The following is a 27,254-nucleotide window of genomic DNA, read 5'->3' as shown; positions in this document are numbered from 1 at the left end:
TTTTTTAAATATACCTAAGAACTCTATAAATTTTTTATACAGAGTGTTTATTTGAAAAGTTTCCACCCTGTTTATTTTGTGACCAATTAATTTTTGCGAGAAATATCGAAACACATCAATTTTGTTTTCGAAGGGGACGTATAAATATGATAAATGCAACGGTATTACTTCATCGCCCTCGCAAGGGTAGCTATCCCTTCAAAAATCTTAAAATGGGGTCAATGGAAACCACTCGAGCGGAGATATCAAGACCTCTGGACTTCTTTCTGTGGCAACACTTAAAATCTGTTGTTTACAAAACAGTAGAAAATATGAATGGTTTGCGTCGGAGAATTGTACAGGAATATAGAGCCAGCATCAGATACCTTTAAAAATGTTCACTTAGAGTTTGAGAATCGTCTTTATTATTGTTTAGCAAATAACGGAGAACATTTTAAATAACATGTAAAATAAATAAATTTATTCTAAATTGTATTTTTGCATCTAAAATTTTTTTTCTTATACCTCAAACCTTCTAGTACGATTTCTCGAAAAATATTCAGTCAAATTAAAAAAACAAACACGGTTGTAAAGAGAATCAAAAGACCTTTAAAATTATATATCACTTGATCCCTATTTCCATTTAAGATTTTTGAAGGAGTAGCTACCCCTGCAAAGGCAATGAAGTAATACCGTTACATTGATTTATACGTTTCTCTCCAAAACAAATTGACGTCTTTTGGTATTTTTCGCAAAAATTAATCGGTTCTGAAATAAACACAGTGGAAACTTTTCAAATAAACCCTCTGTATGTGCGTACGTATGGTCAAAGATAATGGTCGACAAATATTAACTTAATAATTTGTATTGGCACTTACTAATTTTGTTCTATACTTTTCTCACATTTGATTCCTACATATATAATTAAAAATTAATATTATTTAACCAATAATTTCTTCATATTTTGTATTTAATATTGTTACAACTGGAATACATGAAACACATAACGAACCATATTTTAAACGGTACTTTGATGAATAGTTTGTAATTGATATAATGTGCAAAAAATAATTATTAATCTGGCTAGTATAATATTATGTTAATACATGTATACAAGTACTAATTATATATACCTTATTGAAAGCTCTTGTATTTCTAACAATATTATATAACGCGAAAGAGAATTTTGCAGCTCATCCACCAGGAAATCATTTTTTATACTTTACTAGTTTATCACAGTTTGTGATAAAATATTCGATACTTGAAAAAATGGGTTTGCAACAATGGCCAGGCCAGATATTATATGAGATATCTTATAAGTCAAAAATTAAAATCATATTCAAATAATTATTCAAATGACTGATGGTTTACTTTGAAAGTTATATATATAAATATATATAAATTAATTTTGAAAAACATTTAGAAAAACTAAATACTTTTCTTATATTATTCTCAAAATAAACAATTCAAATTTTATAATAAAAAACTTATAATAAAATTCTAAAACTCTCAATCTTAATCTTAATATTTTTAAATAATTACTATCAATTTTTTTTCAATTAAATAAAATGTTTAGATAACATATATAGAAGAATTAGTGTTTACTATTCTGCCGTAAAAATGTAATCAATCTCTGTCTCTGCAACATGAATTTAATTTTCTCTGTTGTATTTCTCTTGTATTGTTGAATTTTATAAGGTCTGCTTTCTTTCTAAAGAAATGTTTTCAAAAACTATCACATGTTATTCATGCAAAATGAAAATGAAAATTTTTTTAACAATTCTTTTAAATATATTGAAAACCTGAAATCACATTTTGACTTTCCATAAAGCGGATTTTTCTGTGACAGTCGGTACCGTATCTAATAAGCAAAATTCCAACATTGTTGCTTCACGTAATTTTCTCTTTCTATAATCTACAAATATCATTTAACAGATGGAATCTCACTTATCAAAATCAAAACTTACATTAACAAAAGCGATTTCCAGGATGAATATAAATATAAAATACTAATGGCAAAATATGGAATAGGAGGAAAAGAATATTCCAACATCAATATCAGCATTGATTGTAAAATCAAAGCATAAACTCTCTTATTATCAAATCTAAAAAAGAGAATAATCATTAATTATTCTATTAATTATTCTATTAATAATAAAAGAAGTAATTTATTATTTATTCTTTTGTAATAAAAGCTTATGCTTTCTCAATTTTATAATCTATACTAATATTTTGATATTAAAATATTATTGTTTTCCTCTTTAGTCATTTTGTCATTATTACTTTTAGTATTTACATATATCCATTCTAGACATTGTTTTTATTTGAATGTCGGTTTTGGTAAGAGAGGGAGATTCCATTTATCATACACATATAATAAAAATAATTTAAATATTAAAATGTTGATATATATACTCTTAGTATAATGCATATATATAGAATATAACTGAAGAAACATATATGATATATAAAGTAAATTTTTTGGCCAATTTAGAGACGATTTTTCTTCGGTAAAAATGTTGGGCGTCAATAATTTTCGAGTTAAAAACGATTGAAAAAAAAGGGTTATTTGCAAGTTAAACTTTGAGAAGTTAAAAGATTTAACGCAATTAAATTCTTTAGTTAATTTCAGATGGAATTTACTTTAATAAAATTTTCATTTAAGGTTTAGTTTCAAAAATATATAATAGCAAAAATTGGAAGTTTGCAAAAAATAATGACCTTTCTCAATATTTTTACTAAAAAAAGATTGAAAACGTTTTTATATATACATATATAGGGTGTAACTGAAAAAACATATGGCATGTAATACTAGATTCTTTCACAATTGGAATAACTCACACAGAAAAAAAGAATATTCTTATTTTGACAATATATGTAAAATGAAAATCTTAAAATGAGATTAAATAAAGAAATTTTATATATTTTAATCAAAAAAATAAATTTTTGTTATTTAAGAAATAATAATTTTCTTGAATGAAGAGAAAAAATATTGGACATAAAAAATAAATTATTCTCTGCATTTTTCTTTCCAACGATGTATGATTTTTGTAAAATCCTAAACAAATAATAAATAAAAAATAATGCGCAACATTAGAGAAAAGAGTTTGCAATCACACACACACAATGTATATTATTATACAAATATTTTTTGAGACATAAGAACTATGAGTTTCATATATGTATACATATATACATAATCAAAGATAATGATTGAACAAGCATTCGCTCAGTAAATTGTGCTAACTCTTAGTTTTATTTCATACTTTTATTACATTTTAAATATAAAATTATAAATTAATATTATTTAAGCCATACTTTTTTCATATACATATATATATCTATTATTGTTATAACTATATTTACACTTCACAATTCTTTCCTTTCAAAAGCACTTATAAATATTTAGCGGATGATAAAGATAGTGACAAAGCTGCAAGAGATTGAAACCGTATGTTCTAAGAATTAACTCAGATTGTTAGACTCCACGAGTCTTATCAATATTAACTTTCAACTAATACCTGACAGGCGAGAAAATCCTTTAAGTTGTGAGATAACAAATGCTAGAAACTGAGCTGTGAATAAAACACTCAAACGGTTCTCTAGCATTGAAGAATTTTAAATAAATAGCATCGTCGTAAATAGACACTGTTATTGAAAATTAGAGTGACAATCTGAAGATAAATTGGAGACCGTGATGAAAACTAAGAATATTTGATATAAGTGCTCACTTGACAGGCCAACCTTAGATGACATTTGCTTGCAAGAAATTTCTAGAATATATAATAGCAACAAGGCGATAACTTCCCCCGACTATACCAAATTCATCTCCATTGGTTAAGACCAAAATTTTTATACAAAAGTCTATACCAATAAATGTAAGCCTTTGAGACTCGTTATCGAAAAGAGAATCCCTCAAAGTCTACAGGGGCGTGAATTAAAATTCTGATTTGTTAAATTATTTAAAGAAGAGGAAGTGGTAAAATCCTAAGTTTTACGTCAAGAAAAATCATGCAAATACACACTCTGTTTTCGACAGTCAAACTTAACGAACGAAATTTTCTACATACCTTTATAGTGTGTGTGAGCGCGTACCTTTCGAAAAAATTATATTACAAGTGTTTGAATATCACTAGTGGACATACATATCTGAAGTGATTGTTTCACGTTCACTATAGACGACATTTGAGCTCTACTGCCAGCCACTCGTTATAAGTAGTAAGTCCGATTATCGATTATCATTTTCTTCTTTGCGCGAATTTCTTTTCTTATTTTATTCATTTTATTTATTAATTTTTAATTATTAATTATTATATGACTATAAATATATTAATTATTTTTATTTATTAATTTTTTAATTATTTATTATTATTTCATAATGAAACAGTTTTTGGTTCATCAATTATTTTTTAATTCAAAATTATTAGCGTTTTCGATTGAAGCAAGTCTAACCGAGAGCGAATAATAATGTCATTGTATCGTTTCTGCCAATAAAAGATTTGAATGCATAGTAAAATAATGATTAATTAATCCGGATTGGATTAAAATCCGTTCAATCGAAACCGCTATATGTTATCATTGAATCTCATTATTACTCTTTTCATTTTTCATTTATTTACATTCTCTCTTTTTATCATATTCTCTCCTTTTTCCATTTTCTATTCTGCAAATCTCTGTATTTAGAGTCTAAAAAGTATTTGATATATTGGGAACCAAGTATACAAGAATAAAATTGCAATAATCTCTTCTTTTCTCCTTCTCCTTTGCGAATATCTGATGCATATTTAGTGTTAAATCAATATTTGACTGCGTACCAAATACGTTTAAAGGTAAACTTTTTTCTTCTCCTTTAGGAAAAAAAACACGGTTACAACCCACTTTGGGGTTACAACCCACGATTAGTAATCAAATTAATTTGATTGCTCGTAACCCTAAGTTTACATAAATAATCTACTTTTAACCCTGCGTAACTAAAAATTGCAATTACTTTGGGAGAAATTTTGACGACTTTTTTTTGTAGTTAAACAACTTAATATTTTGATTAGCGCCCTTTAAGTAAAAATTATCTTTGCGTAACTGAATATCAACGGAACTAATTGGAAGAATTAACTAATATAACTTAAAAATCTTTGAAATAAACAGTAATTGCAAAATTTAGTTTCGAGCAATTCAAATAGTTTAATTACTAATTGTGGGTCCCAAATGTGGGTTGTAAACCGTGTTTTTCTTTCCCAGGGTCCCTTCCAGATTCGGTAGACAAAGTCCTTCGTACCGTCTTAATTGAAAGCCATCCCATTACCATCATCCCATATCATTATTCCATAGTATTTCGGAACTCCTTTTTCCTATTGGAGTTCTCTTTTAAGCTTTATATGGAGAACATTTTCTCCTTCCACGATACAATTTAAAATTAAAGAATCTTCCTTATTCTTGTTGTTCCTTCCTTCAATATTCCATTCAACTTATATAAATTATTGTATGCGACACTAAATTTCAACCAAATATAATACCCGCAGAACGTTATCTCTTACACGCACACTCACACTTATATATTATATAATTATAAGGCACGTTTACATTTATTACCTTATATACTTTTATATTTTAATATTTTATACTCATTATATTTACTCAACATTTTATTTCTCCTATATTAATGCAATTATATTAATATTATTCTCCTATTTTAATTTTCTACATTAATGTATATTAATGTTTTCTTATAATTACAACAACTACCTACATAACGTTTTCTTACTTACCACATTATTTTATCATTTTATTTTTTCTAAATAAATAAATAAAGTTAAGTTTTGTTTTACAAGTCATGTAATAATCATTTATTAACTATGATGGTCATTCCTTCAATCGTACAAGGTCCTGTCTTGCGTAATAGAGATTTAATTCCCTTATCAAAAGGTGACCACCAGAATGGCCTACTGACCTTAAAGGTCTCTTTAGTTAAAGGGACCTTCGCGGTCGTTGACCGGTTTAACAAAAACCTTACACAGTTCATTTATTGTTATCTGACAAGTGCGTTCCGAGATTAGTAGGTTGCATCCTTCCATTGACTCATCCTTCTGGAGTCTGGAAATGTGCATGAAATATAAAAGTCACTCCAAGCGAATACTTTGAGCAGTTGTAATTAATATGACATGCACAAAATAATCCTTTACTCTAGTAGTACATTAAAATGTTATATTATTATGTATTATGCTACATAAGTACTGTCAATTATGCTTTATTAAAAGTTATTGTGTTTCTAATAATATCATGAGACGCAAAATAAAATTATATAGAACTAGAATATTGCCCATTCAGCAGAAAATCAATTTTATAATTGGATAGATAAATATTTTAAATTTTAAAAATTTTATTAAATTTTAAAGATTTTATTTGCACGGATCTTAAAGACATAATGTATGTATTATAAACTCGTATAATTGATATTATCATTTATAATTAACATTCACTATTAAACGACTTTATTTATATAAAAACATGAAGTTTTTTGTACATTCAACAAATTATTTTAATTAATAATTTGAGAGTTATTTGTATCTTCTTTATAATATAAGATATAAATTATTGTGTTGCTTACATAACATGTATCTTTATCTTATGCATTTTTTGTTTCTTACACAATAAGTTTGTATTTCTCATCGATAAAATAATACTAGGCTTAACGAGATAAGTCTTATGTAACTGTATTTACTGATATACTTTATGACAAGATGATACACAAATATGTATATATTCATGATTTTTTGCGTTACGTTTATATCTCCATAAAAATCATGCCTCCTATATGACAGTCCAGTAATACAAGTTCAGTCGACAGTCCTAAAAATAAAAGAAAAATTAATTGACATAAATAATTGGTCATTTTATCAGAAATATAATATACTTGATTCTAAATTTCGCAAAAACTAAATATATTATTTTTAAGAAGATTATATCGAGGATTTTATAATATAGGGACGTAAGCTTTAAATCGCAACTTTACAGAAATGAGAATAAAATACACAGTTGACACAGGAATACATATTTTGGTATTTATTCTGTATCCAAAATAATTAGATCAATTAGTATGCAGTTCTATTATAATATGCAAGGCAATTTTTATATGTCTTAATATTTCATTTTTTGATAAATTAGGAATACAACCTCACATTATAAAGTTTAATATGTTAAAATATAAACAATAATATATTAGAATCATTTTAATTCTTACAAAGAGATGTATATATTTATAATTCAATAAAAATCAATTATATTATATATCCATTTCTACGTAATAGAAAACATCTTATAATATATATCCTTGCATAATTATATTAAAATCCTTTAAGGCTTTTGTTCATGATTATTGTAAATATATAGATCTGCAATATTAGTATTAACATATTCTATATAATTATTCTTTAGGACAAATGAAAAGTGATAAAAAAGAAAATTAGATTAGAATCTCCCATGCAATATTCAAAAGAGATTTTTGTAATAATTGATGTTACTATAAATCGCACATGCAGAATCTTCTCTAATCAATTTCTTAATTAATTTTCATTCTATTATACATACACAACGCGAAGAGTATTTGTAAAACCCGGACCCTGCTGCCATCCTGTCACGACTATTACCGAATCACCAGTTTTTACAAAACCACGATATTTGCCGGAGTTTAATCCATATTGTACACGCATATCCACGTCTTTTAGCCAGTCGGTTAATGACGCTTCTGTATAAAAATGTATATAATATATTTACATACATAAAAATGCACTGCATTATAACAACAGTAAAATAAACCTTTTTCTCAGCATAAAATAAAATTATGCACTTTCTAACATTATGCATATATCAATATTAAAAGATATATAAGTTTTATTTTCTTCCATATAACATTATGCTAAATAAACATTTAATAATTATTATACCTTCATAGTATAATGGCAATATTCCACGATATAGATGCATTTGTCGAGCAACCTGAGAAAATCTGGTAACCGCAATAATAGGACAGCGGGGTCTATATTTGGAGATCAGATGTGCAGATCGACCGGATGTCGTGATAACGATGATAGCACTAGCCAAACATTTAGCAGACACTTCCACAGAGGCAATAGCAATAGCGTGAGCGGCGTCAATAGGGGGCAAAACTTTGCTCAATAGGTCGTGAAAGATTTGAGTTTGCCAAATCGCGGCTTCCGCTTCTTTACAAATGTTGGCCATAGTACGAACACATTCCAAGGGGTAATCTCCCTTTGCGGTTTCACCTAAAAGTACAATCATAAGAATTTATAAAGGTATATTCTTAAAGAAAGATTAGAAAAATAAAAGAATAAAATTTAATAAAACACACGATATACGATAAAAAGATATAAACAATGTTAAAAATATGTTTCCTTTAACTACTTATTATATTATATTATTTTCTCCTTTATTATATCAATATGTCAAAGTAAATTACCCGATAGCATAACACAGTCAGCACCATCGAGAATAGCATTGGCAACATCTGACGTTTCGGCTCTGGTAGCACGTGGCTTTTTCACCATGGATTCCAGCATCTGCGTCGCGCAAATCACCGGCTTCCCGACCTTGTTGCATCTGCTGATCATAGACTTTTGCGCTAGGAACACCTTTTCCGGGCGTATTTCTACCCCCAGATCACCTCGCTCCACCATAATACCGTCAGACGCTTCAATAATCTCGTCGAGATTCGCCCTACCCTGTTGGTTCTCGATCTTTGATATAATCTTAATGTTTTTGCCCCTCTCGCCGAGGATACTACGGATCTCGGATACCGTAGCGGCGTTTCGAGTAAAGGAGACAAATATCATGTCGACTTCCTGATCGACACCGAACTGTAGGTCGGATTTGTCCTTCTCTGACACTGTTGGAAGATCCACCGGTACTCCCGGCAAATTTACACCTTTGCGAGAACCTAACATACCACCGTATTCAACGGTGGTGGTGATTAGATTGGGACCTAAGGAGCAAAAGAAATTACGCGAATATTCTTCGTAATATTTTTCAAGATTGCATTTATTATATGTAAACAATAGCATATTAAAATTGTAGTTTGAAACTAAAAAAATCAATGATATTTATTCTTTAAAAATACTTGAATAAAAATCTAAAATAAATATTTCACGTTCTGTAAGTGATATAATAATTCCAGAATCTGTGGAAATTTATACTATATTAATTTTTATATATTCTGATTTATTTAATATTTTAAAATTGTGTGTGTGTGTGTGTGTATTGCTGAATATACTTGAAAATAAATGACATGCTTAAATATAAAACTATTATATACCTTTCCACAATCGAATCACGAAATATCACTTGGCACATATTGTCATCACGGAGCCATTATTATATTTTTATTTTAAATTTGAAAAATAATAATTTCCAAATGAAACAACAAAAAATTGCAATATTTTCTGAAACTTACTGACGTCGGAAACGATAAGAGAGATCAAGCCATCATCCACAAACATGCGTGTTCCTACTTTCAACACCTTGGAGATGTTCTTGTAACTAATGTAAACAACTTGTGCATTTCCTTTCTTCATATACGCCTCGTCGGTGGACAATTTAAAAGTCTGACCCTTGACTAATTCTACTTCGGCTGAGTCTCCCTATCGTGACAAAAACATTTTTTTTTTAATATTACTTTTGTTAATTAAATTCCTATTTTTTAATATATGTACATGTAAACATATTCAATTACATACACCCTCAAGCAGGCCGGTACGAATTTCGGAACCCGTTGTATCGATGGCGATTGCAACGGGGATGTAAATGCCAGCACGTGCGGTCAGATTTTTTTGCGCCTCGCGAACATTGATGATGGTCTCCGCGTGATATTCGTGGGATCCATGAGAAAAGTTTAATCGAACGATATTCATCCCCGCCTCGATCATCTTCTCCAGGATTTCCACGGATCTGGATGCTGGACCGATCGTGCAAATGATACCGGATAAACGAATGAAGGACACTTGACTGTTGATGTCCAGGTCGCACATGTGGTCCAGTTGACTTCGGGCGTGTATAACCTGAGTCATCGGTTTGCCGGCCATCTGTAAAAAGAGTTTTTAAAAATCAGGAAAAATGAATTAAAAGAAAATAATAAATTAGACAATTAATCGATTAGACTTAATTACAAGCTTTGAATCTATATAGTATAGATATATATTAAGTATGCGCTATTCACATGCAAATTGTACGCAATAAATTGTGCAACTATGTGAACTAGAATGTATAAATTAAATTTACATTCACACGTTGAAGAAACAACTAGGAAAATATATTAATAATTTTAAAATGTCAATTATAAATTTTATAATTGACATTTAAAAATAAAACGAATGCATGCGATTAGAAGATTCATATTAATCCTTTAAAATGATGTTGTGTTTAACGTTAATTATTCTTAATTCTGTTCTATAAATTAGATGTACAACAATGCACAGCGAAAATATATTTCTCATTACAAAGTGTGGCTCTTTCTGGCTGCGCAAAGATGGAATTGCAATCGACAAAAATACAAGCATTTTATAGAGAATAACTAAATAGTAAGTAGAATAATTTAATGGCGTACTATAAATCACAAAAATAAAAAATCACATATCAGTACCATTGTAATTTCACAAAATTAAATTATATTATTTTACGAAACTCTCAGTAAAAAAATAAAGATCGGTCACGACGATTGCACGATGAACTTGTATACCTGATCGTCGATGATGATCGATGGTGATCCAGATCATTTTGGCAGGCTGTGTAAAAAAAGAAAACAGAAGAAAAGATTAATTAAGATTAATTTAATTTGCTGCGAAAACTCTTGATTGTAATAATCGCGTGCGAATGTGATTATCTGGTGTAGCTGACAGGAACGTTGAGATCTACGGTATCATTAACGATAACAGGAAATGTCGGCGGAATGTGGGAAACTGATGCATCAGACAACTGCGCAAGATGTCAGAGTGCATACGAGATGTTGCACAAACGTCATTTCGTTTGAGATCCGAAAAATATAAGATTATCTGTCAAATGGAAAGAATCGCATCTTTTCAAAATAATTTCTCCCGGAAAAGAAGAAGGAAGATATCGTTTGACATAAAATGTTTTGGATTTAGATTTATATTTAGATCTCTCTGCAAAGGCATAATATAGATAAGTATCAGTTATGTCGGTACCTCAATAAAGATATGTATTATCGCAGGATTTATTGTGTAAATGCAATTATACGTAGTGGAATTATAAAGAAGTGTAATCTTAACGCGTAGTGTTATTGTGTTATTTTAAAATCGAAGAGCTTTTCTGAAAATATTTCTAACAATTTGACTCAGATTGCTTTAAGCTTTCTTTGTACACTGTTGTAAAGCAGATTTAATTTATTTAAGATAATATTTTAATTAAACCAAACAGAATTACGTATTGACGGGAAAAAAAGAGATTGTCAAAATCATATGTTTTAAGATGACAAAGTGTATTCGTTTGCACTGGCAATTGATGTCGTCATCATTATGCAAAATACATTCCAAGAAATTGTATTTTAATTGCAAAACATCTTCCGCTTGTTTTAGAAACGTTTATCACATACGCGCGTATGCTATTCTAATCAATTAGCTGACTTGTCTTTCTCTTAGGAATTACAAGATTCTTAAGAGTGTCTAAGAATTATTGTGGCACATGACACATATGCTTGAGATATAAGTATTTAGATTTCTTCTGTCAATTAGAAATTAATTATTCAAATGACTTAATAATTATTACAAATATTCAAGATAAGTGCAATTATGTTTTCTGCAAAGTTTAACATACTGTTTAAGTTTTTACAATGAAAAACACGAAAAATCTTGTCTACTACGACAATATATTCATTCGATGTTATCGGAAGTTCATAGTATTACGTAACATTAAAATTTCATAGTATTTTGTAACATTAAAAGATAACACAGATTTATCAATTAATTTTACTCTGTCATTTATAAAAAAAAATATTATTACACATTTTTAATCAATTACTAGTTACTTAAAACATTTTAAATGACTGACAATACATTTTACAATATTTATGTTTGTTGATGATATACGCTTTCCTGCTCATGCGGCATTCTGTCCACTTTGTTCCATTCAGAGCATGTGTATGAGCTCGTGTCTACGAAAGTAATCAACTGATACATGTTACAATTGTTTTACTTTAATTATTTCTATTTATATTTATCATTTATTTTAACCTGACTACCAATAAAACCAAAAAGAATTTTCAATCATTTACGTGCAACCCAGATCTTATCTTTTTTTTTAAAAGTTAAATGTGATATAGATTAATATTACATAATGACCGATAGCTATCTTTGTAGAATATTTGTATATAACATTTTAAATAATATTACATAAATATTAATAATATTATAATATTATAATATTATACTATTATTAATAATATTATATAATTATTAATGGCTATATAGAGAATTTGTATAATATAATCTGATAATATAAAAAATAAAACCTTTGATAAATGATATCCTTAAAATTGTACAGACGATAAGAAGTTTATAGAAATATATAGAGGGACATTATTTTAATCTTCAAAGTGCATCAAAATATTATAGTTCTAAATAAAAAGTATTCTAAACTTTTCATTTATTACTACTAATTTATTTTACTCCACCTACATGATATACACTATAATCTAATCTAGAACACAATCTAAAGATCAAGATAACAAAAACGTATCAATATAGTATTATATACACGAATGACGCGAAAGGACCCTGCATCTTGCAATTATCCTTTTAGATAAGGCTTAGATGCGAAAATATCGTATCCAATATGTTTCAAAGATCTTCAACTTCTGCAACTTATTTGTCAAAAATCCAGTTGCTTAAGAATAGAAAGAATTACAAGAAAATCGCAGAGAAGAAATTATAAAAATGAATGAACAATAATTACCTTTGTCTCGTTTGCCTAGTAAAGCAAGAAAATTAACAACAATTCCGTGAATAGGAAATTAATAGCATTGATAGACGACTGACAAAGCGATGTAAACCTCCTGACGATCTATGATAAACTGTTAAGGACGTGAAAAAGATCACTCCAAAGCGGTTCTGATCATGCGTGCTGCCCACAAGTTCATCACCAAGCCTTACACAACAGTAACTCGTGACTTTCAGTTTTATCACCCCGACAAATAAACAACCGTCATTACATTATCGCAAATAAGTTAATGAGTTCCATTCTCTTGCGCGATAAGTAATACTGATACATCCCTGAAATCATATTCTTTTCGACTACATTGTATTTTTTATTAATTATCGATATATAATCATAAGGAGAAAAAAATGCGAGTTCATTGAACTAACTTAAATCTTTTTTTTTTTTTTTTTTCGATTATAAGGGTGTTTCAGGTTTCCTCTACCAAACTGTGCCAGTACGTTATACGAGTAGAAATAAGAAAAAAATGCTACGTGAAAGATGTGCAAAGAGAATTACTTGCGTACGCAAATCAGCATCCTCGAAATAAGTCATCGATCGAATTTTAACAATGTCATCAATAATGCCCAGGCCATATTAGAGATATCCCAAGAATCAAAATCACATTAAAATTATTCGACATAAATGACCGGTTTATTATGAAAGTGATAAACATATGTAAATATATTTATATATTATATATAAATACATACAAATTAATTTTGGTAAAACGTTTGGAAACTGAACCACTTTTTTATATTGTTCTCAAAATAACGATCCATATTGAGAATAATTAAAATTTAATTAAAAATTCTTTTATTCTTTAAAGTTCATTATTCTGTCATTAAAATGTAATCATTGCGGCATGAATTATATATTTCATTTTTTTTTTTTGTATTTCTCTTGTATTGATGATTTTTATAAGATTTGCTTTCTTTCTAAAGAACCGTTCTCGAAAATTGTCACATCTTGTTCATGCAAGATATAAGCACTAAAATTTTTGTGGAAATTCTTTTAAACAGACTGTAAACCTAAAGTCACATTGTAGCTATCTGTAGAGGAGATTTTTCTGTGGCAATCGATATTCATTAAGCGAAATTTCCTAAAAATTGTTCTAAATTAATTAATTATTAATAAATATCGTATTACTGTGTTGCAGAAATAAAATAAAGTAAGATATAAATAGTTTGTAATTGCTTGAAAAGTAAAAAAAGTCGGATTCGATTTTCGACTCAACCACTCGTACTTTATATATAATTTTCTAATCTGCAAATTAATGCGTTTGCTCGTAAAAAGTACTAAAATCCTTGCAATTGCAAAAGGAATGATAGTCATAATCAACATAGAAATGCCTCTTACTCGCGTTTCTGCGCAACGATTACGTTTTTTTTTATTATTGCGAGGATTTTAGTCCTTCTTTTTGATTGTGAAAGGATCGACAATGTTATTGTTCGAGCCGAATATTTTCGAAAGAAAAATTCAGACAAATTTTATTTTTTAACTCTTTAAACTCGCAAATTGAGTGCAATTTAAATTTAATAATACGTATTATTTAAATTTATAATTATGAAAATTGAGACTCAATCGATTTTATTTATTACAATCGAAAATTCACTAGTAGTTAAATAATATTACTTGATTTAAACAAATTATAAAAATTATTTATATATATGTCTGTTAGTTTTAATGCATTACGGAATATTATATTTCAGCTTACATCTTTCTTACTCGACGATTCATCCTCGTGCTGAGAATCTCGAATTTTGACTGTAGACTCCCTATTTTCAGTCTATTTATAAATAAATCAGTGATTGTACGTCTTCCTAGTGCATCATGTCTAAGTACAATGTTTACCTGTCATAATAATGTCAGTGATATACTAACAAACTTTAACGTGTAGCGTAGATATGACAAAGCAAATATCTTATATTATAATTTATTATTTTCCCTCTACTTTTCTTTACTAGCGATAATATTGTATTAAAACCTAAACGAGTAATAAATAAAAAGTAATGTGTAACAGAGAAAAGATACATACATACACACACGCACACATATATGTATGTATCATGTAACATTAATATTGCAAGTATAAATTTAAATTCAACAGTCTACGATTGTTAGCATCAGTACTCACTAATTAAAACACATATGTTACACCTCATCAACTAGGAAATCATTTTTTTTATATATGGATAAATGGGTATTTTAATTTTTAAAGGTTTTATTTACTAATTTTAAATAAAGACACAATGTATGTTCAAATGTTAACTCGTATGATATTATGATTTAACATCCGTACTGTAAAATAAATGTCTTTATTTATTTCTATACAGGAACACGAAGATTTAACATTGGACAAGTTTTTTTAATTTAATAATCCAAGAGTTATTTGTCTATTTTTTTATATTAATGACATAGGTCATTATTTCGCTTACATAATAGCATCTGTATATAATTTATGCATTAATTTGTATCCATATTTTGTTTCTATGTGCTTTGTGTATTCATCAATGATAAATAATACTGGATTCATACTAATGAAAGTCTCACATAACTGTATATTTACTTGAACTTATGACAGGATGATATATAATTACGTATATGTTGGCGGTAATTTTTAGTATTACATCTACATTTCCATAAAGATCGTGCTTCCTATGCCAGTCCAATAGTGATTTAGTCAACATTCCTAAAAATAAAAGAAAGTTGATTAACATCAATAATTGGTCAATTTATCGCCGAAAATATGTTCAATGTCAAGAGGAAATATTAAGCGGGAATAACTATACTTGAATGGTTCTTGATTTTTCAAACTAAGTATTAAAAACACAATATGCTGAAACATAGACAACATTAAAATCTTCTCGATTCTTATAAATAAGTATATATATACATATATATATATATATATATATATATATATATATATATAAATCAAGTGTATACTATATGTATATTTTTACTGCGTACAAAAATATATTTAACTAAATAGGAACTTTGCATATATTACATTAATGCACTTCTACATAATCTAATAATAATGTTAGTGTTTGACAAATATATTCTATATACTATTTAGAACAAATCAAAGATAACAAAAAGGGGGGGCTAAGATAAGAGTCTCTCGTGCAACATTTAAAAAAAATCATCGTAAGAATCAGTGTCGCTATAAATATCACATGCAGGATCTTCTCTAATCAATTCTCGTTCTACGTACACAACACGAAGTGTATTCGTGAAGCCCGAGCCCTGCCGCCATCCTGTCACGACTATCACCGAATCGCCAGTTTTTACGAACCCACGACTTTTGCCAAAGTTCAATCCGTATTGTACACGTACATCTACGTCTTTCACCCAATCAGCCAATGGCGATCCTGTAGAACACAAAATTATATTTATATCATGTATTCACATAAAATGTACATCTCTTAATAACAATAAAAAATCAATAAAATCTTCTTTTTCTCACAAATAATATATGATTGATACTATACCTTCATAGTACAATGGTAATATTCCGCGGTACAAATGCGCTTGTCGAGCAACTTGATGGAACCTAGTAACTGCAATGATGGGGCAGCGGGGCCTGTACTTTGCGATCAGATGTGCAGATCGACCGGATGTTGTGATAACAATGATGGCACTAGCCAAACATTTAACAGATGCTTCCACGGAGGCAATCGCAACAGCGTGCGTGGCGTCAATAGGTGGCAGAGCTTTACTTGTCAAATCGTGAAAGATTTGAGTTTGCCAAATAGCGGCTTCCGCTTCTTTACAAATGTTGGCCATAGTACGAACACATTCCAAGGGATAATCTCCCTTTGCGGTTTCACCTAAAAATCCAATCACAAGATTTATAAACGTATATATTCAGAAAAAGATTAAAAAATAAAATAATAAAGTGTAATAAAACGCGAGAAAAAGATGCGACTATCAAGAATATATTTCTTTTTGTTCTTTATATTATTTGTCCTCGATTTTATATCAATATATCAAAATAAATTACCCGACAGCATAACACAGTCAGCACCGTCGAGAATAGCATTAGCAACATCAGACGTTTCCGCTCTTGTGGCACGTGGTTTTTTCACCATGGATTCCAACATTTGCGTCGCGCAAATTACCGGTTTCCCGACTTTATTGCATCTGCTGATCATAGACTTCTGCGCTAGAAATACTTTTTGCGGAGGTATTTCTATTCCTAGATCACCGCGTGCTACCATTATACCGTCAGACGCGTCGATAATCTCATCAAGATTCGTCATACCCTGTTGATTCTCGATCTTCGATATGATCTTGATGTTTTTACCCTTTTCACCAAGAATGCCACGAATCTCGGCTAAAGCGGCGGCATTTCGAATAAAGGAAGCAAATATCATATCGACTCCTTGTTCGACACCGAACTGAAGATCGGATTTGTCCTTCTCCGACACTGCCGGAAGATCCACTGGTACTCCCGGTAAATTCACACCTTTGCGAGAACCCAACATACCGCCGTTTTCGACAGAGGTTGAGATTAAACTGGGACCTAAGGAACAAAAGAAATTATACAAACATTCTTCTTAATGACTTTCAAGATTGCATTAATATATATAATTAGTAATTTTATATAATATATAATAATTCTTTTTTAGAGTTTTAAGCTATAATTTTGATATACTATTTTTATATGTTACCAAATATTAATTTTAAAAAAATTAATATTTAGTAATGTACTCATTTATCAATTATACATTAAAAATATATAAACAACACTCGAAGTATCAAGAATCATAATTTCAAAATTTTGTTGAAATTTATACATTGTTTCAATTTTTATATCCGCATTTCAAATTCGTAATAATCTTATTCAAATGTAGACTTTTCAAAATAAATGGCCCACATGATTAAATATACAATATTAATACTTAAATGTGTAAGCGAAATAAGAGAAAGAAGGTTCTTAGAAGGAGAGTCATATAACAAGCGAGACACTGACGCGAGCTGGCTGACAGTAGGGAGGAAAGGTGAGGTGAGGTGCGAGTCTGCGGGACGACAGCGATACGACCGTTGCCGAAACAGAGAGCATTATTCCTCGATCAGCTGTTTAGAAAGAAGGTCGCGAAAGAGTCTCGATATTTACGAATCGACTGAGCTTGTACTTTCGAGTTAACTATTAAATATATATACTCATTATTTGATTAAGTGTGGTGACTGTTTCGTTTAATTGCTTTATTGATATTGATAAACACTAGAGTTTAATCTTATCCGTTATTGGTTATCCTGATAATAAAACAAACCTACCATCCTTACAAGTGCGAAATATAATTTGTCGCTTCAATTTAAAGCTACAATTTTTAGATATTTTAAACTAAATATTGATCTAATTATTAAATTAAATTATATATTTAAAAAATATGACAATATTCAGAAAAAAAGAGATTGCAATAATTTTTGAAACTTACTAACGGCCGTGACGATGAGAGAAATCAAGCCATCATCCACGAATACGCGATTTCCAACTTTCAATACCTTCGAAATATTCTCGTAATCGACGTAAATAACCTGTGCATTTCCCTTCTCCATGTACGCCTTATCAGTGGACAATTTAAAAGTCTGATCCTTGACTAATTCCACTTCAGCCGAACCACCCTATTGAAACAGTGTGTTAAAAATATTACTTTTGTTGCTTAATTAAATTTACCTTATTTAATTAAGTTTTTAAATATATGTGTATATATATATATATATATATATATATATATATATATATATAAATATAATCAATCACATACGCCTTCAAGGAGACCAGTACGGATTTCTGGACCCTTCGTATCGAGAGCGATTGCGACGGGGATGTTGATCCCAGCACGAGCAGTCAGATTTTTCTGCGCCTCGCGAACATTGGTGATAGTCTCCGCGTGATATTCGTGGGATCCGTGAGAGAAATTCAACCGAGCGATATTCATTCCCGTCTCGATCATCTTCTCTAAGGTCTCCACGGATCGGGACGCAGGACCGATCGTGCAGATAATACCGGATAAACGGACGAAGGACACTCGACTGTCGATGTCCAGGGCGCACATGTGGTCCAATTGACTTTGGGCGTATAACGCCTGAGTATTCGGCTTGCCGGCCATCTGTGAAAATTAAAAAAAAATCAGAAGAAGCTCTCAAATTGAAAAAGATAGATTAGACAATTAATCAGTTAGGCTTTATAATTACAAAGCTTGAATCTACACACATAAACAACATAAGTGTCCACATACAAATTGTACGTAGATCGTGAATAGGTGTGCAACTAAACTAGAGGATATAAATTAAATTTACATTCACACGTTTAACAAGAACAATATATATTAACAATTTTATTGTATCAATTAATGTATAAATTTCACATGCATATAAAAGAATTCACTGTCGACAAAACAAAACCAACGTTTGAAAATGTTAAATCTTTAAAGTATTCTTGTGATCATCGTGTTAACATTATTCTTGATTATTCCATTTTATGAATCAAATATAAATAGCGAAAATTATTTCTCATTATAAAGTGCCTGCTGTTTCTAGGTGGAATTGCATCGATAAAAATAGAAGCATTTAGATATGGAATAATTGAATGTAGTGTAAGATACTTTACGCAAGAGTTATAATATCTGCATTTTATTGACATTTTTTATTTTGCGTTAAACATTTAATATTCTTGATTTTCTCGTATCTTATAATTGCAAATTTAATTATAAATCCATAAATTTTAAAATTCTTTAAACTCAAAAAATTTGCATGTAACAAAAAGCTTAATAAACATTTGTGCCTTATCGATTTTTTTTTTTTATTATTTCATGATTGCGCTTTTGACACGGATCTTGATTTTTTATCCATTGTAATATTAATCAATTTGTTCTTTACATATTTAATACCGGTATTTATTAGCCATATTTATTAGCCAAGTGCTAAAGAAATTGTTTTAAAAGCAGGGAAAAATAATGAGAAAACATTACGCCTAACGGAGGGTTAAATTAGAAAAAAATTCAGATTCAAAGAATGAAATTTGACGCTAAAAACGCAAATTGTAACTGCCCGTTATCATCAAGATTGAACGTATGATAACTGTCACATCAAGATTCAATCTCCGTGATGTTTAACAATGTAGAAAGTAAGCTTTCGCTATCGCTATATCATGAGACAAAAGGCGGATGAATTAGATTTGTTGATTGATGTCACGAAGAAAGTATCGTTTAATTGTATTATCATAAATGTCATCTCTATGAAGACAATGCAAACGATGCATTCTCGTGTAAAGCCTTATTTCAAAAACCGATGAACAAGGTTAAAAAAAAAACATGTTAAAGACAGCAAATTTATATCATGCATATAAACATACATACATACACTTCTATTACATATTTCTTTATTACACCTACACCGAACAAACGCTTATTGTTAGCAAGGTGACACGAGTCTACGTCGCATTTGCTGTGCTCAAATAATTTCTAATATCACGCAAATTTATATACTGAAATGTGCTAAGTCTTGCATTGTAAATGACGTTAATTATGATTGCAACACAAAACTCTGACTCATATAATGTCGTCATATAACGTCACATCTAGCAAACCATATATGTTATAAAAAATATCATCAAGTAAATATTTCAATTATTTAATACACCACGAGATCACAATATCAGTGTCACTATAATGTATTTAACAAAATGATAAGAGAAATGCAAATAATATTGCGAAAATAATAATATCATAATCATCAAGAAGCATTATAAAAAATATAATAAAATGCTAAATTAATAATAAAAATAATAAAATAAAATAATCAAATATATATAATAAAAATATTATAAAATAATATCGTATGATTAGAGCCGCAATAGATGATAAGATGTATTATTTATGTAACATTATCAGTATTTATATCAATAAAATTTATATTAATAAAAGCAAATTCTATGTGTCTATTTTTGCACCAACATAGAAACAAAACTATACCTTTTACTGAATATAACTATTAGACAAGCAAAAAATTCTTTGAAAGAAGAAGTCAGTAAATCTCTCGAGATAAATCTTTGTCAGCAGAAATAAAGCGACGTGTGTCTTACAAACCAAGTGCGACTAATCTTACCGTCTCCATATAAAGTCACGGATATTTTAGGAAGTTCTTCGCATAGTTAAAAAATCTTTTAAGCAATATTAAAAAATTGACAATATTATGGCAAAAAAAAAAAAAGAAAAAAAGAAGAGATGTTTTTAATATGAAACTCGAAGTTATCGCAGACAATAATAATGCAGACAAGTTAGAAAATTCATAATAACACGTCCGCACTTCAAATGTTATTACATATTCATTTCATATCTCGTATTAAAATGAAAAAAAATTAATTTAGAGATCAATGTCGCCGATTAATTTCCGCGCATCAAAGTATTATGTTTAGTACGCATATTTACGTCAAAGATCTTTAGATCACAACACTAATGAATAAACATAATGTATAGGTCTCGCTACTCGTACATTTTTTTATATTATCCAAAACGCGAGCAAATTTGTAATCCATACATATAGTATGAGTATGTGTATGCGCAAATAAAAAATAAAACTTCAAACAATGGATAAAAACAAAAAAAAACACTACACATATCAAAACCATTGTAATTTCGGTGAATTAAATACATCGCAGAAAATCTATGTACGATTGTCACCAAATCGTTTTCAAGATTACAGATACATATTAGAAAATATTGGCGTGTTCACCGAGATTACATTAGTCTTTCGATTAAAAATCATTGGGAATCACACTTTTCGGCGAAAGAAGAAAGATCAGTCGCGATTGACGAGACGGTATACCTGATCGTCGACGGTGATCCAGACCATTTTGACGGGCTGCGCAAAGAGAAAACGGGAGAACGAGATTAGTGACAATACGTTTGTAACGACAGTGTCGCGAAAACTCCATCCGACTGTGACGTTCGCGCGCGAATGTGGCTGCCCGGCGTCGCCGACGAGGCGCGATGAGGTGCACGGCGTCGTCGACGACAACCGGAGATGCCAACGGAGTGGGAAACCATGGATGCGACGCATCTGTCTATCGGCGACGATGCCAGTGCACACGAGAAGCTCGCGTGAATCCCTATCGAGGCCCTATCCGGCATCCGAAAATAGGATCATCCGCAATCCGCATCGGATGAAGAGGAATGCGTCTTTTCGAAATAATCCCTCGTGGACCGGGAAGGAGGAGATCGATCAGGGAAATGACGTGAAAAGTTTCGGACTTATATTCAGATCGGATGGATCTCTCTGAAAAGGTGCGTAATGTAAATAAGTATCAAATGCAGGCTTGATTGCAAAAAATTCCAGTGACTAAATGGTAAATTCTGGTGTTTATATTGTCCCGAGCTTTATCCTTTAATAGACTAAATTAGCAAAAACTATAATATAACACTAAAATATATTTGTATAACTTTATGTAAAAAGGTATGTTTACTTTAATAAATTACACTAATCATTATAGGTTAAAAAAATAAAATTAATATAATAATAGTCTTTTTAGTTTAAATAAATATGTGATTTTTTACTACAAAAATTTTGGAGATATAAATGTTACTAAATTAATTTTTAGTTTAATAAGAAAAATGTGATAGCAATTAAAATTTTTTTATGTAATTTTAGATTTATTTGCTACGTCGATTCCTAATTTGTTAGGAATTTTTGATAAAGCTTATAAGTCAGAAAAAAACGTTCTCAATTAATGTGTGTAACTATACGTAAAAAAATTTTTTTATTTTAACATTTTTAATAGAAAAGATCAATGTTTGCCATTTTTTCCGAAAAATATCATTTTTTATCACTTGTATAAATTTTATGTACAAAATGTGAAATTTTGACAACCTTGAAACTATATATCTCAATATCGTGTGTTATAAAAGAATTTAAATATAAATAAAACACATGGGAATAAAATTTCAAATTTTCTCTTAAAACGTGCTGCTATTGTATCAAATTGAATTTGAAGAGATTTACCGCAAACATTTCTAAGAATTTGTTCCAGATCGTTCTAAAAGCTTGCCCTACATATTGTTGTAAAGCTGATTTAATTTATTCGAGATAATATTTCAATTGAACGAAAAAAAATTATGTGCTGACGAGAAAACATGATTGTCAAAGTCATGTGTTTCAAAGTGGTCGAAAGTATTCGTTTGCACTAGCAATCGCCGTTGTTCATAAAAATATATTCGACGGAACTGTAGGTACTGCAAATTGTAAAGCATCTTCTGTTTGTTTTACAAACGGTTATCACATTCGTATGTCTACTATTGCATACAACGATTTTTTATCACAAGATACCTGAGCGTTTCTAAGAATTATTCCGGATGCATGACACATAGATATTTAGATGCATATGTTCTTACGTCATTCAGAAATTAATTATTCAAATGACTTAATGATTATTGCAAAATATTGAAATAAGTCTACAATTATATTCTTGGATTACACAAATATTTAAAAAAAGGGGGGGAACGATTTTGCAGTAAAAAAATTGAAAAAATCTGGAGTGTCTACAATTACAATACATTTATTCAATATCGCCGGAATTTTATAGTATAACATTAGAGGATATCAGATTAACTAATTATTTTTTGTCCTCCGTGAGAAAAATAATATTGGAAAAGTCTTTAATCAAAGGTGTATTGCTAGTTAATTAAAATATTTTGAATGAACTGGCAATACATTTTACAACATTTAACGATTGATAGCCGACGAACGCTCACGCGGCATTCTGTTCACCTTGATTTCGTTCAGAGCATGCGTGAGCACGTGCCCACGCAAGTAATCAGCTGATAGTAGCAGCGCAGTTCCGACCGCTTGACCTTCTACGGTTGATTTCATTCATTGTGATAAAACCAAAATATATATCTATTTATAAATACATATCTATATTACACTATCAATCGTCACGACGCGTGACATAATATACGTAAAAAAAGAGCTTATATTTTTGTATAAAATAATTATCACAAATAATGAAAAATTAATTTCTAAAAATCCTTGAGACCTATCAAAATCAATTTATTTCGAAATCGTATAGACTTATTTCTCTTGCGTATATAATATCTATTTGCATTTGACCTGAATATTTTCGCGTCTATTATTCCTTGACAAATGAATCGATTTCAATTGAAGTATGTAATATACTATTGACTTGGAAAACAATAAAACGCTAAATAAATGGAAGAACAATTTGAGAGGAAAGCCGAAATTTATTAAAAGCGAATAGAAATAAACGCTATTATCGAACATTTTTTTTCGAACCGATAGTACATTTTTTTTCATTCTCTCTTTATCCTTTCTTCCAATCTAAATCGCGTTACCGCGCGATAAAATAATAATCTCGTATCAAAACGGGAATTAGAGCATCGTGCACCGAGTTCTCAATGTGCAAATGCTCACTGCGAGACCCTAGATTCTATAGAGTGAATTACACGCAACGCGATATTTACCAAGGAACAATAATCTTTTTCGAAAAAAACACTATGCAATCGAAAAAATTTATTTGCTTTTTTTTAGAAGAGAAATATTAGCCGGTATCATACACATATTTGATTTACTGGCTTCGTATACGTGAATTAAAATTTTTTTGTAAGCAAAGTTAAGAGATCAGTTTAATCAACTTTTGGGCTCGACTATTTCAATTCACGATTATCTATCAGCCTATTGACTACAAATAAAACATCAAAGAAAATTCAGCAGTCATTGATATGCAATCCAATTCTTATCTTTCCTAAAAGTTACATATGTGTCATACAAATTAATATTACATAATTACTAATGGCTATATCTTTTGTAGAGTATTTGTATAACGTAATCCGATAAAGTGTAGACGAAAATAAAAACTTTGATAAATCAATATTCTTAAAGAATTATATGTGCAACGAGAAAATTATTGGAATATACAGAGTGTCCCACAAATACCGACAAATTTCTACAATATGTTCTAGAAGTCACTTTAAGCAAAAATTACACACATATATAGATCAATTCGGCTCAGTTTTCGAGATATAGACAATTTTATTAATATTGTAATAAACAAAAAATAACAGACTTTTATAATTTTTACTTATTCTTGACTTATTCACTTGACACTTTATAACAATCTAAAAATACTATAATAATAATAATATATAGAGTTACATATGTGGTAGCCTTAACATCAGCCAAACGTTTCAATATTAAATAATATTTAGGACGACATAATGCGTATCTAATGGTGAATATTACTTTGAACGAAACGGGGCCGGTGGGCGCTGTCAAATCGTTCGTTTGACAAGAATTAAATTCTTCAAATCTCGATAATTGAGCCGAATTAATCTATATTATAATATATAAAAATCTTTATCCTTTGGATGACCTCTAAATTTTAGAAGTTTGTCGGTTAAATTTTCCAAAACATCCTGTATATAGGATTTATCAACATTTCTTTAATCTCCAAAACTCATCGGAATATTATAATTCTAAATATATTATTTAAAATTTTCTTCAATATCTTTTCATTTACTGACTTGTACTCTACATGCATATGATGTACATACACATTATAATCTGAAAATCAAGATTGTTAACAGAGAAACGTATCGATATTATTTCGCATACACGTATAAAAACGTGAAAAAACAGCACGGTGAAGCTGTTCTTTCAGACGGACCTACATGCCAAAATGTTGCTCATTAATTCCCCCTCCGAAAATTCGAAGACCTTGAACGATTCGCTGCTCGAAAAATCAGACGGCTTCGGAATAGATGGAGTTGCGTAGAAGAAAATCAATAGCGGTGAGAATAAGAAATTATATAAGGACTGACGGACGATTACCTTTGTCTCGTTTGCCTGGTAAAAGCGAGAGGATGAAGACGCGATTTTTTTCTTATGAACAAGAAATCAATCAAGCGATGGCAGGCGTCAAGCAACGAAGCAAACCTCCCGGCGATTTGTGATGGACTGGCGTTTCAGGCTTGAGGACGCGGAAGGTCACCACTCCCTCTGATCATGCGTGCTGGGCGGCAAGTTATTCATCACCGACTGTCGGCTGATTTTCATCACGCGATAGCATCCCTACCTGCCGACGACTCGATAGAGAACATTCCTGCCGGCGGGATCGATAAAAAACACACTCGGGTCGAGACGAGGGATTCGTTGCCGGGATCCCGACCGAGAATCCCGCCCAGTTTGAAAAGCATGACGTCAGCATTCACATCTGGTACCAAATATAAAATATTTAAAGAGTCAAAAAAAATTAAAAAGTTCATTGATATAAATGTTTAGGAAAATAAAAGTCAAAATAATCACTGATATCCATTTTATATTTAGAATTAAATGTATTCGCGCACTTCTAAATAAAAATCGCGATATGACATTTTTTTTCACAATCAAACGGGATAATATCCTGTTAATTATCAAAACTTGAAACATATGTGTAAATATGTCTTAATGTTATATTCAATAAATTTATTTAAACTCATGCTGCAAAAAAGCAAATATTATACTTTATAAAAATATTAAAAAAAAAAAAACATAGTAATATTTTAAGTGTTTGAGAAAATTTTAGTATTGAAAATAAAACTTAATTATAAATAAATATTATTAATGAAATTTTTAATTAAGACTTAGCAAAATATTTTAAAAAATCACAAGCATATATATATATATATATATATATATATATATATATATATATATGCAAACTTAAAATTTTATTTATATGTTTTGTCTGTTTTATTTGTATATATTCGTCCAATTTAAGCAAAAACTTTAAGGAGAAGCTTGAAGAAATTTCGACATCACCAAATTTGAACTAACGTGTACTATAAATGCGAAGGTCAATAACGGGCTTCAATAAACTATTGAAATTATGACTTCTATTGCGTAAAGTATAATATACTTATGAATGATACTGATGATAGTGGATAAGAGAGTTGCTGATACCATCACTTAAAGCGATGACTACATTTCTTATTGATGATTTAACACAGATTTGAAACCGATTGAACTTACAAATAAAAACAGTTTCAAATTTAAAATGTCAACTTAAGAAGATTTCTCTCATTACTTGATGAATAGATGTAAAAATTTTTGATGTTGTCTCTTCTAAAATATATTTAAAAGACACGCCTATAACATTGGATAAAGAACAGATTTGTTTTTTTTTCTTAAACTAAATTAAAGAGAAAGAGAGAGAATGAAATAGAAGGAAGTAAATTTAGAAAGATTGAAAGAATAAAGAAAGGAAAAAAGAAAAATAC

General features: G+C 29.7%; 2 protein-coding genes across 6 annotated transcripts; both read right to left on the bottom strand.

The window, feature by feature from the left end:
• Window positions 1–5,838: 5,838 nt before the first annotated feature.
• On the bottom strand, window positions 5,839–13,112 carry LOC140671525 (pyruvate kinase-like). 3 transcript variants are annotated; one of them, XR_012047760.1, is made up of 8 exons: window positions 12,952–13,112; window positions 9,723–10,067; window positions 9,440–9,626; window positions 8,450–8,971; window positions 7,917–8,255; window positions 7,561–7,717; window positions 6,756–6,822; window positions 5,839–6,066 (listed from the first exon to the last, which is right to left on the bottom strand). XR_012047760.1 is itself a non-coding variant. In XM_072902860.1 (8 exons), exons 3-8 carry the CDS (start codon window positions 10,065–10,067, stop codon window positions 6,810–6,812), a joined length of 1,563 nt encoding a protein of 520 aa, XP_072758961.1. In that variant the 5' UTR covers window positions 10,721–10,766; window positions 12,952–13,105; the 3' UTR covers window positions 6,435–6,809. The 3 variants fall into 3 exon arrangements, 2 of the variants coding, with proteins under 2 accessions (XP_072758961.1, XP_072758948.1); XM_072902860.1 differs by lacking the exon at window positions 5,839–6,066 and adding an exon at window positions 10,721–10,766 and having other exon boundaries at window positions 6,435–6,822; window positions 12,952–13,105; XM_072902847.1 differs by lacking the exon at window positions 5,839–6,066 and having other exon boundaries at window positions 6,435–6,822.
• Window positions 13,113–15,510: 2,398 nt separating this feature from the next.
• Window positions 15,511–25,980, bottom strand: LOC140671494 (pyruvate kinase-like). Of its 3 annotated transcripts, XM_072902834.1 has the most exons (8): window positions 25,828–25,967; window positions 21,811–21,846; window positions 18,750–19,094; window positions 18,420–18,606; window positions 16,982–17,503; window positions 16,470–16,808; window positions 16,193–16,349; window positions 15,511–15,664 (listed from the first exon to the last, which is right to left on the bottom strand). In XM_072902834.1, the coding sequence occupies exons 2-8, from the start codon at window positions 21,835–21,837 to the stop codon at window positions 15,652–15,654; spliced, it is 1,590 nt and encodes a 529-aa protein (XP_072758935.1). In that variant the 5' UTR covers window positions 21,838–21,846; window positions 25,828–25,967; the 3' UTR covers window positions 15,511–15,651. The 3 variants fall into 3 exon arrangements, with proteins under 3 accessions (XP_072758935.1, XP_072758936.1, XP_072758937.1); XM_072902835.1 differs by lacking the exon at window positions 21,811–21,846 and having other exon boundaries at window positions 25,828–25,980; XM_072902836.1 differs by lacking the exon at window positions 25,828–25,967 and having other exon boundaries at window positions 21,763–21,846.
• Window positions 25,981–27,254: the final 1,274 nt, after the last annotated feature.

This window comes from Anoplolepis gracilipes, chromosome 1, assembly GCF_047496725.1.
Source record: "Anoplolepis gracilipes chromosome 1, ASM4749672v1, whole genome shotgun sequence".
Taxonomy (NCBI): Eukaryota; Metazoa; Arthropoda; class Insecta; order Hymenoptera; family Formicidae; genus Anoplolepis; species Anoplolepis gracilipes.
The sequence above is the reverse complement of the archived record's forward strand: the minus strand, read 5'-3'. Positions and strand labels throughout refer to the sequence as shown.

What these genes read in the sequence shown, in the direction of transcription:
- LOC140671525 (XM_072902847.1), bottom strand. Translation starts at nt 10,067, where the DNA reads ATGGCCGGCAAACCGATGACTCAGGTTATACACGCCCGAAGTCAACTG. An exon ending in TCTTATCGTTTCCGACGTCA is followed by an intron (nt 8,972 to 9,439) that starts GTAAGTTTCAGA and finishes TTTGCTCCTTAG; the next exon opens with GTCCCAATCTAATCACCACC. An exon ending in TGACTGTGTTATGCTATCGG is followed by an intron (nt 8,256 to 8,449) that starts GTAATTTACTTT and finishes TTGTACTTTTAG; the next exon opens with GTGAAACCGCAAAGGGAGAT.
- LOC140671494 (XM_072902834.1), bottom strand. Translation starts at nt 21,837, where the DNA reads ATGGTCTGGATCACCGTCGACGATCAG. An exon ending in GTACTGGTCTCCTTGAAGGC is followed by an intron (nt 18,607 to 18,749) that starts GTATGTGATTGA and finishes CTGTTTCAATAG; the next exon opens with GGTGGTTCGGCTGAAGTGGA. An exon ending in TCTCATCGTCACGGCCGTTA is followed by an intron (nt 17,504 to 18,419) that starts GTAAGTTTCAAA and finishes TTTGTTCCTTAG; the next exon opens with GTCCCAGTTTAATCTCAACC.